At 39.1% G+C, this 16,736-nt stretch overlaps 2 protein-coding genes across 4 annotated transcripts in view; one reads left to right on the top strand and one right to left on the bottom strand.

Annotated features, from left to right (window-relative positions):
* Nucleotides 1-1,766: 1,766 nt before the first annotated feature.
* Nucleotides 1,767-4,581, top strand: LOC122078272 (formin-like protein 4). Its single transcript, XM_042644182.1, has 2 exons — nucleotides 1,767-2,967; nucleotides 3,059-4,581. Exons 1-2 carry the CDS (start codon nucleotides 1,928-1,930, stop codon nucleotides 4,383-4,385), a joined length of 2,367 nt encoding a protein of 788 aa, XP_042500116.1. The 5' UTR covers nucleotides 1,767-1,927; the 3' UTR covers nucleotides 4,386-4,581.
* Nucleotides 4,582-6,579: 1,998 nt separating this feature from the next.
* Nucleotides 6,580-16,736, bottom strand: part of LOC122079264 — a 60,513-nt gene continuing 50,356 nt past the window's right edge. Inside the window, exons 19-20 of one of the 3 annotated variants that reach the window (XM_042645584.1) lie at nucleotides 15,878-16,007; nucleotides 6,580-7,345 (exon numbers count right to left, since the gene is read on the bottom strand). In XM_042645584.1, the coding sequence (XP_042501518.1) occupies nucleotides 15,912-16,007 (96 nt within the window). In that variant the 3' untranslated portion in view covers nucleotides 6,580-7,345; nucleotides 15,878-15,911. Of the gene's footprint in view, nucleotides 7,346-10,547; nucleotides 10,859-14,846; nucleotides 15,185-15,877; nucleotides 16,008-16,736 lie in introns of those variants that run through there. The other 2 variants (XM_042645583.1, XM_042645585.1) reach the window with 2 other exon arrangements.

The raw sequence follows: 16,736 nt of genomic DNA on the forward strand, positions 1-16,736 counted from the left end.
GATGGGTTGGCACAGTGCAGCCCAATCAGGGTCCATCAGGTTGGGCTAAGCCCAACAATGTTAGGTCTGGGCTGATATAACCCAGCCCAAGCTAGGGATGGGCTGGGCTTGGATTGTGTTAAGAGAGCTTAGGGCTGGGTTGGGATTTTAAATAAACCCAGCCCAACCCAACCCATTGATACTCCTAGTAAGAAGGTTTGTAGTTAGTACAAAATGCGGCCCAATGGCCCCTTTGCTAGCCCCTCCTAAGTCCCTTGTGTGGCTCCTTGTGGTAAGGGTGTCAATTTAGAATTGAAATCAAAACCCATTGTTTAAAACTGAATCGAAGTAAATCGGTTTGGTTTTGGTTTAAAAAGCTGGAATCTTTTCTTTGTTTAGTTTCGGTTTCATTACTACTTAAAAACCGTTGAACCAAATCGAATAAGGAACTTATAAAGTAATGTTCTTTTTTAATATTTCAAAAAATGTGGATGATAATTTTATTTATTTATTTATTTATTTTAATGTTTTGAAAAAGCTTTCTGGATTATGATCCCTACAAATAAGGTTTTATTTTTTTTCAGTGTATATATAAAAAGTTGGCGCAAACATCAAAATAGAACTTAAATTGAATATGAAACAGAATTAAAATTGAGTAAAGAATTGAATACAAAATTGGAAAAAAACCTAAACTGAACTGATTCAATTTGGTTTTGATTTTGGTTTTTAAAATGTGTTCTTATTCTCGTTTCAGTTTGATTATGTTTTGTATATTGAATCGAATCGAAACTAAACTAAAAATATTGAAATTAAACCAATTGACACCCTTACCTTGTAGGTCCCCTATTTGTCTCCCACTTTTTTTTTTTCCTTCATAAAATTGTTTCCAACCCATGGTTGTTTTAGGTATTGGATTGGGATATACCTTTAAGTGGTATTCAAAAAAGGAAGGCAAAATAGTCCAAAAAATATGTATTGGTATTTTCAGGAGCAAAACGATTTGAAGTAGTGTATCAATCCTTATCAGTGTTAGGGATATAAATGAATAGTCAAAAATCTATATTCGATTTGCATCCCTATATATTTAGATCTGAATTTAGATAATTTGAAACATAATGTAAAAACTACAAAGCTAATGATTTTAAAGGCTCTTAATGATTCAACGAATCATCAAAGGATCAAGGTTATATCAATTTAGAAATATCCATATTCGATTAAGGGGTCTAATCCGTCACTGATTCTGATGCCTTGCACTAAAACCCTCCCAGGGCAATGGGTATTTTAGAGAACCTTCCATTCTCTCTTTCTACCAAAAATCAACAGTCCAAGTCGGAAGACAAGTTAGATGAACAAACATTCCTAAATCAATAAAAAATATCAAATAAAACACCGCACCAGTTCATTCGGTCAACCCCTTTGACTTCCTCTGACAGTAAACAAAGGATGCCAACTAAGCACCAAGGTCCAAAGGCCTGATGGGCTAAAGCTAAACCACCACCACCGACTCACAAGTCACACCCACCGTCTCACCGAACTTCTCCACCTGTCTCACATTTTGAACTGCCACCCACCCAATTACCCAAAAGCTCCCTCCTGTTATAACCCCATTATGGTTCCAATAAGGACATTTTAGTCATTCAACAAATCGCAAGAAGAGCGGGAAGGATTAAAATGAGATTAAGGGTATCCTTAAGTGCTTTAAATTTTAAATAAATAAAATAGATAAAAAAACAGACGAGCCACCAACAACAACCACTCCCCTTTCTAGTTTGAAAGTGCCAGCACAGCAGCATCAGCAACTCTCTCTCACACGCGCGCGCACACACAAGAGCACGCGCGCGCACATGCACGCACGACCAGAAATTAACAACTTCCGTTCCAAAACTACAGAAAATTTTCGACTGCTTCCTCTGCTTCTGCAACTCTTTCTGTGTTCCTTGTTGCTCCCATGGCTAGGAAGGAGAAGACACAGCTTCTTCTTCTTTTAGTCTTTCTCATTCTCTCCCTTCTTCCCTTCTCTTATTCTGAGTTGAATTCCCCTCAAAATATCGAAACTTTCTTCCCACTTCAGACATTTCCTGTAAAAAATCCTAACCTGCCACTCCCAAACTCACAGACATCGTCTTCAAGTTCTTCTGATCACACCATTGCTAAGGCCGTCGGAATTACTGCTGCCTGTACTCTCTTACTCGCTGGAATTTTCTTCTTTTTCCTCCAAAAGTACACAGGTGTTTGTAATCGCCCCCTGCCTGAGAAGAAGACCAGTATTAGTAGTGTTGCCCCTCAGGAACAGGGTGTGGTGCCTTGCAATGAGTTTAAGAGATTTGATGGAAATCTTAAGGGGTTGATTGTTGATGAGAATGGATTGGATGTCCTATATTTGAGGAAGCTTGAGAAAGGGCACTCAAATAATGGTTTCTCCAAGGAAAATGGGGAAGAAGAAGAAGAAGAACCAGAAGACGAGACGGGTTATCTGGGAGATCGACGCAGGAACTCTGGTCCAATTCAAGAGGTCCCTTTACTTGGTGTAAGATTTGTCGATTCTTCAAGTGAAAATTTTCCCCAAGGAGAAGATCCAAATGATGTAAACGTAACAGCTTCTCTTCCATCTCATGGGATTGCTCTGGAGGTTGTGGCAAAAGCCGAGAAACCACCGGCAGCACCACCGCAGCCGCCTCTGCCTCCTCCAATCCCGGCAAAGTCAAATCCGCCACCTCGTCCACCGCCAATTCCGGCGAAAAAAGGACCTCCAGCACCACCTCCACCCCTTAAAAAAGGACCTCCCGCACCGCCTCCACCCCTTAATGCACGACTTTCAACTTCGTCAAAACCACCTCCTGCACCTAATCATAGCAGGAAGGAAGCAGAGTCTCCATCAAGAGAGAATGGGTCTGGCCAGACCAAGCTGAAGCCTTTGCACTGGGACAAGGTTACCACTAATGTGGATCATTCCATGGTGTGGCACAAGATAAACAATGGTTCATTCAGGTACCGCCGTTTCAATTTCATCCCGTCTTTGCTATATCACAAATTTATCTTCAAAAAAAAAAAAAAATGTGAATTTTTCTCTCTTTGATAGGTTCGATGGTGATCTCATGGAAGCGATGTTTGGTTATGTTGCCACCAATCGGAAACCCCCTGGAAGAACCGGAGATTCATCTCATTTGGGCACCACTACTTCCGACTCCTCTGCTCAGATCTTCATCTTAGATCCCCGTAAATCCCAAAATATAGCGATTGTCCTAAGGACTCTTGCTATATCTCGCCAAGAGATCCTCGGTGCCCTCCTCGAGGGCCGTGGTCTTTATGCTGATACCCTTGAAAAACTTGCAAGAATCGCTCCGACCAAAGAAGAAGAAGCCCAGATTGTTCAATTCAGTGGCGACCCAACAAAACTTGCAGACGTTGAATCTTTCCTCTTCCACATCTTGAAATCCGTTCCCTCTGCTTTCGACCGTCTAGATTCCTTACTCTTCAGATCAAACTACGACCACGAAATCCTTCAAGTGAAGCAGTCTATACAGACCCTTGAATCGGCTTGCAAGGAGCTCAGAACTCGTGGGCTCTTTGTGAAACTCTTAGAAGCGATCCTCAAGGCAGGGAACCGTATGAACGCAGGAACTACCAGAGGAAATGCACAAGCGTTCAACCTCACGGCATTGCGGAAACTCTCCGATGTTAAGAGCACCGATGGATCGACTACACTTCTCCACTTTGTGGTGGAAGAGGTGGTCCGATACGAAGGGAAACGTTGTCTGATCAACCGCAATTACAGCCTCGGTCGAAGTAATAGCCGTAAGAGCAACAGCAGTGTTTCACAAAGTGCCGGAGCTAATGAGGACAAAGAGGAGTATGTAAGGTTGGGGTTACCGGTGGTCGGAGGACTAAGTGTGGAGTTCTCAAATGTCAAAAAATCAGCGAAAATCGGTTACGATGCCTTGGTCAAGGTGTGCCCTGTTCTCAAAGCTCGGGTGGATGAGATTCGGCAATTCTTGGGGGGCTTCAACATGCGTGAGGGAGGAGGGTTTGTGAGAGACATGAAAGAATTCTTAAAGGCTGCAGAAGAGGAGCTTAAGGTAGTGGAAGAGGAGCAAACAAGGGTTATGGAGCTTGTGAAGAAGACAACACAGTATTACCAATCAGGAGCTTCCAAGGCTAAAGATGCTCCTCCACTCCAGCTATTTGAGATAGTTAAAGACTTCTTGGATATGGTGGATCAAGCATGCGTCGACATCGCTCGGAATCAGCAGAAGAAGGAAGCAAGTTCAGGATCATCTTCTCCGGCATCACCGGCGAAAAGGGTTCCTGTGAAATTCCCACTCTTGCCGGAGCATTTCTTGTCAGGCAAATCAAGTCCGAGGGGCTCGGCCTCCTCTTCTAGTGATTCAGATGGTGGTGGTTCCTGAATCCTAAGAGAAGCCTTGGATTGAAGGGATTTGATCAGTGTTTTTTTTTTTTTTTTTGTACAGTGTAGAGATATATGAGAAGTGTAACCGGGAGGAATCAAGGTTCCCCTGGGGACCAAAGTATAGAAAGAGTGAGGAATATAGAATTTTTTTCCCCAAATGATTAAATTCACTGTCTGATGGTTCGATTCTTTACTGCTGGAGTGAGAAAGTGTGATTGATCTTCTTTGCCATTTAAAAGTTCCAAGTTCTTATTGTATAAACATTCACCCTTTTTCCCAGTCGAACTATGGGAAGAACAAACTATTTTAGAAGTGCAGATCCCATCGAGTTATGGTATTACTGCTCCAATCGGCCTGGAAGGGGGGGTGTTGCTGGGGTAGCTCTCAGTCTCTGGATTCAATAAAGAGAAAACACAATCAGAAATGACAATGGAGATTCAAAATCTGGATTCACATCAACAACAAATCCACCTCTACTCAACAGAGATGAGAGAAGGGAGATCCTATGGCCGTCGCTGTGCATTGATTGGCGTTAAAAGATGATGGTGACCTTACCTAGATGCTTTTATGCAGTCTCCCATTGGCTTGTACACGTAACTGTACAAGTGGTAAGGGTTCCTTTTCCATAAGAAAATTAACATTAAGGTTTAATGCACGGATGTTCTCTTACCTATAAGAAAATTAGCATAAAGATGTAATGCCATGGATTATTTGATCACTACAATGATGGGATTAATCTAGTACAATACTTAATAATAATATTTTATTTTGGCAATCCAAATTCAATCCTATTTATTGATTTCCATAACTTTTTGTGTTACAACATGGTGAAAACAGTTACACTTGAGGTTTCTAACATTTAGGGTAAATACATGAGAGGGTTACCTAATGTTTTGAGGTTTCTAAAAAATTGGTTTTAACCAAAATACACCAAAGTACATGACTAACCAACCACTAAGATTCACTAATATTAATGGTTATGATTATTGAAACACTAAATGAATGATCGGATGCTTTTGATGACTAATCACAGATAGATTGCAATATCATGTTTACCATGTTTTAACATAAAAAATGAACAATCAAATGATTAAAAACATAGGCCCAGAAAAAAAAACTAAAATATAAGGTTGAATTGAATCCTTTTGATCAGGATCTTCTAGAAGCTCTTAGTGGTCTTATTTTAGATGAATCCCCTACAATTGTATTTTCTATACAGATGGGCATGACCTAAATAAAGATTTAAAGATTTAAAAAACCTAAAAATATGATGGTAGAACTATATCCTTCAATTGAAATCTTTCAAAAGTATATGATACTTAGATCTTGTATAAAATTGTATAGCGTTTCCCATTATTTAAAATGATAAATGATCGATTATAATCCAAATCAAATGTCACAAAAAATATGATGGTTGAACAATATTCTTTGAATTGAAAAATGTAAAATGAAGAGAATTGATAAAAATCAAAAGTTATAAAATGTAATATTTGATTGTTGAGTTGCATCATTTTAATAGCCATCATTCAAATGCTGTAGAGGTCCGAGTTGATAGGTCATAATTGGAACTCTTTCCATGTTTAAAATGTAAAACGAAGAATAATGATCCAATCAATATAGTATTAAAATGTAACACAAGATAGTTGAATTGCATCATTCCAATAGGCATCATTGAAATGATGTAGAATGTCAAAGTAGATAGGATATTTTGTCATCAATAGTTGGTGTTAGGCATGCCAAACATCAAGTTTTAAACATTTGATAACACTTGTAAGTACACGCAACTTTGTAGCCTCCAATATAATTTGCCGGTAAGAAAAAAAATAGTTTTAAGATAGTTTGAATGACACCTCTATAAGTATATTTAGAGCATATAACCTTCTTTTGATTGCCCTATCTCTCTCCCAAATGTTCTTAAATTTGAACGTCAAAAGAATTTTCAAAATATTTTGAAAGTAACTTATCATGTCATTTTCAAAAACAATCATTGTTTCACATGTTTTTCGAGTATGCCTGTGAAATAACATAATTTCACTGTCATTGTAAGAAAAGATATATTATAATAAGATGACAAAAAAAAAAATAAAGTCACAAAATATAATACACCTTAATAGGTATCATAAGAAAATGCCCCCACCCCACCCCACCCCACCCCACCCAAAAAAAATAAAATATAAAATCTTGGTAGTGGGTTGTCTGACCAAGCAGGGTACTCTACACCCTCTCACATTGATTTATTTAATCTTTATTTTTCTTTCTATAAAAAAATAATATAAAAATTCATGTGAGTAGGCGTGGCGTACGCCTTTTCCCTAAAAACATAGTGAACTTCCAGCCGTAACAAGCCAAATGAAGAAAGAGACAATGCCTAGTTGACTACAAGTGGACAAAATTTGGGCACCAATAAAGTTTCCATATGACAGGAAATCAATCCATGCACCAAACTGGCACCCAAAGTCCCTTACTTAAGCCTACTTTGATTTTGTACAACAGTTCATGATCAATTGAAACATCAAGCCTTAAAGAAATATACAGTGAAATATGTATAGCCATCGATATCCTGGCGTCAGCTCTAAACTGCTAACTTGGGTGATTTAAATTCAGCGTCGTCCTGAATATTGCACATGGATTGGTTTTACCCGTCACCTGAGAATTTCATGGCTTGATCATCCGTTGCTACCGAACATCCAGAAAATGTGAAAACTTTTCGGGTCCAAAACAATCCACTTCCATGCCAGCGCCCCTGTAATATCTCAAGAGTAGATCAATGCTACATCATGAAATATATGACCAAAGTGCCACATTTAGTCATGGGGTACTTGGTAGCTTTTATCAGAATCTACTGCACACGATACTGACGTGGTCTCTGAGGTGTTTTATCATGCTGTTAGTGATCTCCATGGAAAACTTGTCACAGCTCTTGGAATTTTTGAACGCTTAAACCAGCATATACTCTTCCTGGGAAAGTTATAGCAGTACATAGTATTTCTGAGAACAGATCTATTGAAACTCAATTATTCATGTGAAAAATGGTTTCATTTAGATGCAGTAATCAACCACGAAGCTTCACCTTCAACAAATCAAATAGAGCAAGGAATTTCTCCTTAAAGAAATAAAATATTTGAGAAATGTGGCACACCGGCACACTTTTTCTTTCCCTCCTTTTAACTGAAACCACCATTTCAGATTGCCTCTTGTAATGTGATTCCACAATTACTTCAAGTTTCCAGGAAGCCATACAGTTTCTACTTTCTAGTGTGGAACTCTGTATACCCAGAAGAAAACTTAAGTGCTGTTATAATTTTCAATTATACGAAACAAACTCAGTTAATATTTAGTATCACAATTTGAGTCATTGAGTCAGGTTTAGATTAGCACAGAAAAATTCATGTTTGATATCCAGTGTCCACTCTGCAATGGGGGATATCTTTACAGAAATTGGAGTCATAAGAATCAAGGTGAGTGCACTTCCGTATTTTAGAGGTGCTCTAGAGCATGGAATACAATGTCTCTTTTACTTCCCCTTGATTCTGGTATTGGCATTCCTACCATACAAGAACAAGAACAAAACTTGTGATTGTTTTTCAGGTTCACCAAGCCACCAAGGGAAGGGTAGGGGATTTTGATCTCTGGTGAAGCCAAAATACTTTCATCAAAATTTTCCAGTTGCGGTAAAAATGTCAAACCCTCCTATGGAAACAAGTGAAGGACAGACGAGATTTGAAGTAGATTTTGTACATCACCTGAGGGGACTTCATATATCTGCCAGGTTGGGTTCGTGCTGTGGCATTAGAATGTAAACATAATGAAGAATTAGAGAGAATGTGACTTGTGCCTTAAACTGACCCAAGCCCTTCTATTTAAATAAAGTTAAAAAAACCTAAAAGGGACTTAAGGGTCCGTTTGTATAACACCCCTAATACCCATTAACAGTATAACCCATTACTTCCAACACTACCCCTCATATTGGTCCATGGATATCAAATATAACCAACTCGCACAAATAGAATAACGATTTACTACCAAGTCCCTTTGTAAGAATATTAGCTAACTGGTCCTCACTTCTCACAAAAGGAATGCATATGAAGCCTTGTTACAACTTTTCCTTAATGAAGTGTCTATCAATCTCCACATGTTTGGTATGGTCATGTTATGGCTGACTTGATGTCACAGTACAATAACAATGGTAACTGAACAGACAGACCAAGGTCTTGAAGAAGACCATGTAACCAAAGTAACTCACATATACCATGCGCCATTATCTGGAACTCAGCTTTTGCACTAGATCAAACCACAACTGACTGCTTTTAATTGTGCCATGCAACCAAATTGCCATCAACAAATGTACAGTAACCAGTAGTGGAACGAAAATCATCTGGGGAATCTACCCAATCAGAATCAGTATACGCCTCAACCTCATGTGATCAGAAGGGGAGCATAAAATTCCACTCTCTGGGGCAATCTTCAAGCACCGAAGGATACGAATCACAACTTCTATATGAGAGGAATAGGGGTCAGGCATATACTGACTCATCAGGTTAACTGTATAAGCTATGTCTGGTCAAGTGTGAGATAGGTAGATGAGTCTTCCACCAAGCCTTTGATAATGACCCTTATCAACCGGTTCACCTTCCTTGCTTTTAAGATGAGAATTTGCCTCAATAGGTGTATCTAAGGGCTTACACTCTAATATACCAGTCTCAGAGAGGAGGTCCAAGGTATATTTTCTCTGGGAGAGAACCCTTGGTAGATCGTGCCACCCCAATCCCAAGAAAATATTTTAGCCTCCCAAGGTCTTTAATCTCAAACTCCTCATCAAGATAGACCTTGAGCTTAGAGATCCCAACTGCATCATTGCTAGTCACAACAATATCGTCCACATATACTATCAGGATAGTAACTTGGTCACACCCTCTAATGAACAGAGTGTCATCAACATTACTCTAAGTGAAGCCCACTGCTACCATAGCCTTGTGAAACCAAACAAACCACGCCTTAGGAGATTGCTTCAATTCATAATAGGCCTATTTAGTCTACACACCTTGCCTTGGGTTTCTGGACCGGAGTAGCCTGGTGGAACATCCATATACACCTCATTTGTTAGCTCCCCATAAAGAAATGCATTCTTGACATCCAGTTGTTGTAGCTCCCAACCACGGTTCATAGCATAAAGGATAATAACTATAACTGTGTTCATCTTGGCAACAAGAGCAAAGGTCTCTTGGTAAACGATCCTATATGTCTCAGTGAAGCCCTTGGCAACCAGCCTTGCTTTGTACCTATCTGAAGTCCCATCCACATTGTGTTTAAATGTAAACACCCATTTGCAGCCAACTGGTCGCTTCAGTAGTGGAAGAGTAACTAAGTCCCATGTGCCATTTTTATGAAGGGCTCTCATCTTCTCATTCATCGCCTCCTTCAATCTAGGTTTTGCACTTGCCTCCTGCCAGGTCTGACGAATGGAAACAGAAGACAATGAAGACACATAAGCACGATAGTAGCAGGCCTCAGTGTCACAAAAGATTACATCCATGGAAACAAAGAGGCGCGGGGAAGGGGAAAGGAGGGTGATAACACTTATAACCCCTCTGAGTAGAAGAGTAGCCAATGAAGATTCATTTGAGACCCCTAGGATCGAGCTTGCCAAGAACTTGATGATTTCGAACAAAACAAATAGAGTCAAACACCTCAGGAGGAATAACAAAGTTACGCGAACTAGATAGGAGGTTAACCGGGCACCTAAACTCCAACATACGTGAGGGCATCCTACTGATGAGATAGGCAACAATAAGGATAGCCTCACTCCAATAAGGGACAGAAACTTGCATGTCAAACATCAAGGAACAAGCAACTTCTAACAAGTGTCTGTTTTTACGCTCTACAACCCCATTCTACTCTGGGATACCACAAAACTAGTCTGATGGATGATCCTATGATCAACCAGATAGAACTGTAAGAAACCATCCATATATTCCTTGCTATTACCAATACGTGATATCTTGACTTTAGCATCAAACTGAGTTTGAATCATACAATGGAACTCCCTAAAGCACCCAAATACCTCACTCTTATGATGCAATAAATAAATCCAAGTAGCATGAGCATTACAACCAATAAAAGTGACAAGCCATCTATATCTAGATATAGAGACAGGACGAGCAAGGCCCAAACATCAGAATGAATTAAAGGGAATAATACTCCTATTATCAGAAATTGGATAAACATTCTGAGTTTGTTTTGCAAAAATGCATGCATTAGAAGTAAACTAGTCATGAGTACATTGTTTAAATACAGCAGGGCATAATCTAGATAAAGTGCCCCATGGGGATGTCCCAGACGACAATGCCAACTAAGGAGCTCCGAGAGTGCTAGATCTGAAGATGTGTGAAGAGCCCGTATAGGTCCATTGTTCAAGTAATAGAGACCACCACTCATTCTACCATTGCCAATGGTTGCCCCCGTCACCCAGTCTTGAAACACATAATGAGTAAGAAAGAAGGTGACCTTATAGTTCAAATCTTTAGCAATACTACCAATGGGCAAAAAATTAGTAGAAAATTGAGAAACATGTAAGACAGAGGAAAGGGTCATGGAAGGTGAGCACCTAATGGAACCCATTCTAACAACAAGAGAAAGGGAACCATCAGTTACACGAACCTTAGTGTTATATGAGGAAGGGAAATACATAGAAAAAAATGTAGGAACCCAGTCATGCGATCAGTAGCCCCACTATCAATTATCCAGGCCTAGGAAGCCATAGCTGCATTGTGACCATAAAAGGTAGTACCTAACTGGGTCGAGTGAGAGGTAGTAGTGGCCAGCAGAGAAGAGGCAGTAGCAGCAGAGTTGGATCCCAACTGATCCATCATACAACGAAGCACAATCACCTCATCGTTAGAGAAGGAACTTATGGGAACAGAGTAATCAGTACTATCAGCAGCTTCAGACTGACCGACTTAAGACTGAGAGGACTTTCCATGACCTTGATTATGCCTATGCATATTTGTAGGTCACCCATAGAGTTTCCAACATGTCTCCTTAGTGTGGCGCTCCTTGCCACAATTGTCACACTTGACAACAAGCTTGTCAGTGGAGGGAGGAGTGGTCCGAGCATTAGAACCAGTAGAACCCTGTGCAGAGAGTAGCAAGGAACGATCTTGAGAAACAGGCTGGAGCATCTCAAATCGATGGTTTTCTTCTACGTGGATCAAAGAAAAGGCATGTTCAAGACAAGGGAAGGGATCACAATTAAGCACATTAGCCCTAGCCTAATCAAACTCCACATTTAAACCTGCCAAAAAATTATTGACACGATACATCTCCTCACGCTTCTTAAATCCTGTAACATCAACATCACAAACAGGCTGATAGGTCTTATAGTAGTCAATTTCATTCCACATACCACAAAAATCAGAATAGTATAGGGACACTATAAGGTCCTTCTGAGTAGCCATATAAAGTTTTTTTCTCAATTCAAAGAACCGGGCACTAACAACCACTTGAGAATACATTCCCCTCATAGCTTTCCAAATACGGGATATCAAGCAATAAATAGCCCCTAACAATAGATGGGGTCATAGAATTGATAAGGTAGGACATTACCATGCAGTTGACAACGTCCCATTTGTCTTGTGGGACACCAACAGTTGTAGGGCAAGTAGTAATACCTGTGAGATAACCCGCATATCCACGACCAGCAATAGATCAGTAGTAAGAGAGACCAAATCAAATAGTTGCTCCCATCTAACTTGATGGAGCTCGTAGGGAGGTAGGGTAATCATTGTTAGAACCATAATTCCCTACCTCTTGGATATCTAATGTGCCAGAGTCTTCAATCGCCATGGCCGTTGATCCCAAGAACAATCACAAGGATAGGCACCAATCTAGATCTAGTCCTTCATATGGATCTAGTCAGGAACTAAACCATAAAAGGGCCCTCGGTGGGAGAATTCACCATCAAGGGAGAGACCTTCAAGAAAAAGGCAAAAGAGGAGAATCGCCAGTCGTGGGAAGCGAAGGCCACGAGAAGGTAGGAGCAACGGGAGAGAGAGAGTCATGCGAAGGGGAAGGCGGTGGTGGGCAGTGGTGAGGGAAACTACGAGAGAGAGAGAGAGAGAGAGAGAGAGAGAGAGAGGTGGCGGAGCTGATAGTCATGGTTAGGGTAAGGGTTTCTTTAGAGGAGAAAAAGAGAATGTTATCTCTAACTTGCTCTGATACCATGAAGAATTAGGGAGAATGTGACTTGTGCCTTAAACTGACACAAGCCCCTCTATTTATAGAAAAGTAAAACCCTAAAAGGGACTTAAGGATCCGTTTGGATAACACCCTTAAAACCCATAAACAGAATAACCCATTGCAACAAATAATATTGTATACAAGGCAAGTGAGAATTTTCACCAGTAACATATGATGATGACAATGATGCACTAAGTTTTCCTGGACTGAAACTATCCTAGTTTCCATCATATTTCTACGAAGACAGTTTAAGATGTTCATGTTCCGGTTATCAAGTTGGAGAGTAACATCTAAGCCTCTAAGCAAGTGGAAATGTCCCCAAGATCCACCAGAAGACAACTTACCCACCCAATGGTTGCAGAATAATCACCAATGACTGATCTGATTGAATGGCTAAAGGTCCATTTGGTTGCAAAGGGTTATACTCAAACCTATGGTATGGATTACTTGGAGACCTCCCATATTGCTCGGCTCAATTTTATTCATTTGCCTTTAGCTGCGAATAATGATTGGCCATTGTATTAGTTGGGTATCAAGAATGCTTTCTAATGTGGAGATTTAAATGAGATGTATGTGGAGCAATCTCCACAACATGTTGCTCAAGGGGAGAATGCTCACAGAGTCTATAACTTACCCAAGGCGATTTATGGTCTGACCTCGATTGTTGATGCAGATTCTCGTAGCATTATCTGATCACTCTATGTTTGTTCGTCATCGGGAGTCTAGGGTGAATATATTTGTAATGTCAGTGACATTATAAAATCTGTGGACGATGCATCTAAGATTACAGAGGTGAAATCACATTTTCAGATGAAAGACTTGGTTGCCCTTAGGTATTTTCTTGGTATTGAAGTGTTCTGCAGTAAAAAAGGGATTAGTTTCTCACAGAAGAAATATGTTTTGGATCTCTTGTCTAATGCTGGTATACTTGTTTCCAAACCAGTTGATATACGTATAGACCCACACAGAAGTTTGGGAAAGATGATGGCAAGGATTTTGACACTGATCATTTATACAGGACTATATTTTATGATGTTGATACACCTATACCTATAGACTCACCTTACTGTTATTAGACTTGACATATCTTATGGTGTTGGAGTTATTAGTTAGTTTATAGAATCACCTCAGAAGACTCACTGGGAGGTTGCGTGATGAATCTTAAAGTATCTTAAGGGGGCTCTAAGAAATGGACTCATTTCCTTACCTCATCAGCATATTGACTTGATTAGATACTTTGTGATGCAAATTGGGCTGGTCTTGACAATGATAGAAGATCTACCACAAGTCCTTGTACGTTTATTGGTGGCAATATTGTCACATGGAAAAGCAAGAAGCAAACAATTGTGGCTAGATCAAGTGTTGAGGCTGAATAGAGGGCCACAACTCATACAACAACTAAGTTACTTCAAGAGTAGGGGTTTTTGGTTACTAAGCTTGTCAGGATCTGTGATAATCAAGCTGCTATCTACAGTGCTAGCAACCCCATGTTTCATGAAAGGATCAAACATATTGAAGTTGATTGTCACATTGAGGCAATAATGGGGAGTGTTCAGAATGTTTTTGTTGTATTAGGGTATATAATTTTAGTTCTAGTAGTTCTTAATGTAATGTTTCGTAGTATGGGAAATGTTTGTAACTTCCTTTCACAAGTTATATAATGTAGCTTAGTAGTCATGGTTTGGTATTCTAACCAACCCATGAATCTTTTCTCTTCTCAAACTTGTGGATCCACTTCTTCCTCATATTTCTCTTCTTATGCTAACACTAGTTCCCTGAGTTCAAAATTTGCTTCAATTATTATGCAATTTCTATTTTGGAATGAAGCTCATCAATTGACGAACTTAGGAAACTAGATTTTCAATTATGTGAATACAGAATTTCCTATTTCCAAACCATCCAAATGTGAATCAATACTAGCAAACTGTTTGTGAAACCTGGAAGATGCCAGCTCAATAAGTAGGTAAAGTCCAAGAAGTTTACCCTAGACCAAGGTTCAAAGTATTGGGTTTCGACCCTTGGGGAGACCGAAATTTTGGGACATTTCAAGGAAACAAGGGAATTTTTCCCAGTTTAAACTTTGGTTTCGACCCCCAAAATGTGTTTTTTTTTTTTTGCCTTATTTTTTGTGTACGTCCTATTTTAGACATTTCTAACACATTCACATAATTAGTTTCATGGAAAAAACACCTAAAGTCATACTTGCGGTGTGAACCAAAGTTTGCCAATGTATGTTGAGTCGTTGATTGAAACTATACTACATAGTCTATATTATATATAGCATACAATCTACGTAAGTACATAATTGTGAAATACATAATGCAAAGGATCTAAAATAAATAATAATATTACATAATTGTAAGTTATCTCTCAAGTATCAAGTCTCAACATTCAACACACTGAACACTCACTCAAAAATCAATTCCAAGTAGAGTTTTTATGCAGTTCCAGTCCACGAGCTGCGAACCACTACAGATGTCTTAGCCGCTCCTCTGAATGCACCACATATGAGTCCCATGACATGTTTTGGGCCAATTGTTTTGGTAGTTGATCACTGCCCATCTATAAGATGCATCATCAACATCAGCTAAGTATTGCAGCCTAGGGAATGGCTCAGTCATAGTGATAGGATGTGGATGTGGCACACAAGGTTGGGATGGATACCCAAAGATATTGCCAACAAAAGTTGACTCACCTTAGGTAGATTTTGCAAGATCCAAAGCTTAGATTGAAGTTTTTTGGGCACAAGGGGAAATCTTGAGTATTTCAGCAAGTTTCCCATTTCACAGAGAAGAAATATGAGGAGAGGATTGAAATTTTGAAATGAAAACACTTGGTTCCCATTTAAGTATGTTTGATAAATGTTGGTTCCACCCAAACGGTTGAACCCATTGGTCCACTTGAAATTTCTCAAATTTCGGTTGAAATGTGGGAATTTTGCTCAATACCTGTTGAAACCAGTGACTTTTAAGAGTCACAGGCTATATGGTATCGAAGTCCTGGGATACCGTCAAAATGTGGGAAATTTTAATAGTATCACCCGAGTTCTTGAACCATGCCCTAGACCAGGATTTTGAAACCAATTTTGTCCACCCAATACTAATTACAAATAAACTACCCAGCGAGTATAATCAAATTCAAATCATTGTACTAATTTGAGAAAAAAAATGCACATCAATGAAATCATTAAAGCCTTTAATTTAAGAAAGTGACATGTAAAGTGGTTGGAGCAAGTAACAGACAAAAAAGACTTACACGTGCCACGAATACATTTACGTGCATCACCATTCTAGCAATATAATCTACTGGTTGCAGATTGTAGTTGATCAACTGCAGATTGTATTCTCTGCCTTTGTTCAAGAGGCATGTTGGTTTCAGTTGAAGACTGCAACCATGTAGAAGAGATGCATCAATGACTTGACATTGAATTACAAGCAGGATATGACATTCATATGGTAACAAAGTAAATTCTACAGAATATCAAAATACAGAATCTGCTCTATTTTGTGGACTCGGGAAATTTCTATATTATTCAAGCCGTAAAATTTTACAGAATATCAAAATACAGAATCTGCTCTATTTTGTGTTTGTGAATATCCAAGATTTATAGAGAGAACAGGAAAGGAAGGAAATACTTGGGCTGTGGATCATACATGAAGGGCTTTAGTTGCACAACTGGTGTAATTGGATTTTAACGTTAAAAAAAAAGAGTCAGCAATAATCAATGACTTTGAAAAAGGCTACTTATATAAAGGAAAACAGAAGAGTTGAAGGAGACTGGTTACATCAAAATTCAGCACAAAGCACACAAAAATGTACTCAAATCATTCTGTACCAGTAACATGTTGGATATTAAGCTATAGACAATATACAATACATAACTAGCAAGTACTCAAAAATGAGAACTGGTCAAATAAAAAGATAATGGAATTCTGTGGCATTAAGTACTACCAGTGCTATGAATTAGAATGGATCTAACATGCCCAACTGTGAAAGGATCACTAGCTCTAAAGTATATCTTAATTCCATGCATATAATAATTATCATCATTTCAGGTTTTAAGTGGGTTTGACACCAATATTCTCCCCATTCAAATCTGAATTTTTTTTTTTTT

This window comes from Macadamia integrifolia, chromosome 5, assembly GCF_013358625.1.
Source record: "Macadamia integrifolia cultivar HAES 741 chromosome 5, SCU_Mint_v3, whole genome shotgun sequence".
NCBI lineage: Eukaryota > Viridiplantae > Streptophyta > Magnoliopsida > Proteales > Proteaceae > Macadamia > Macadamia integrifolia.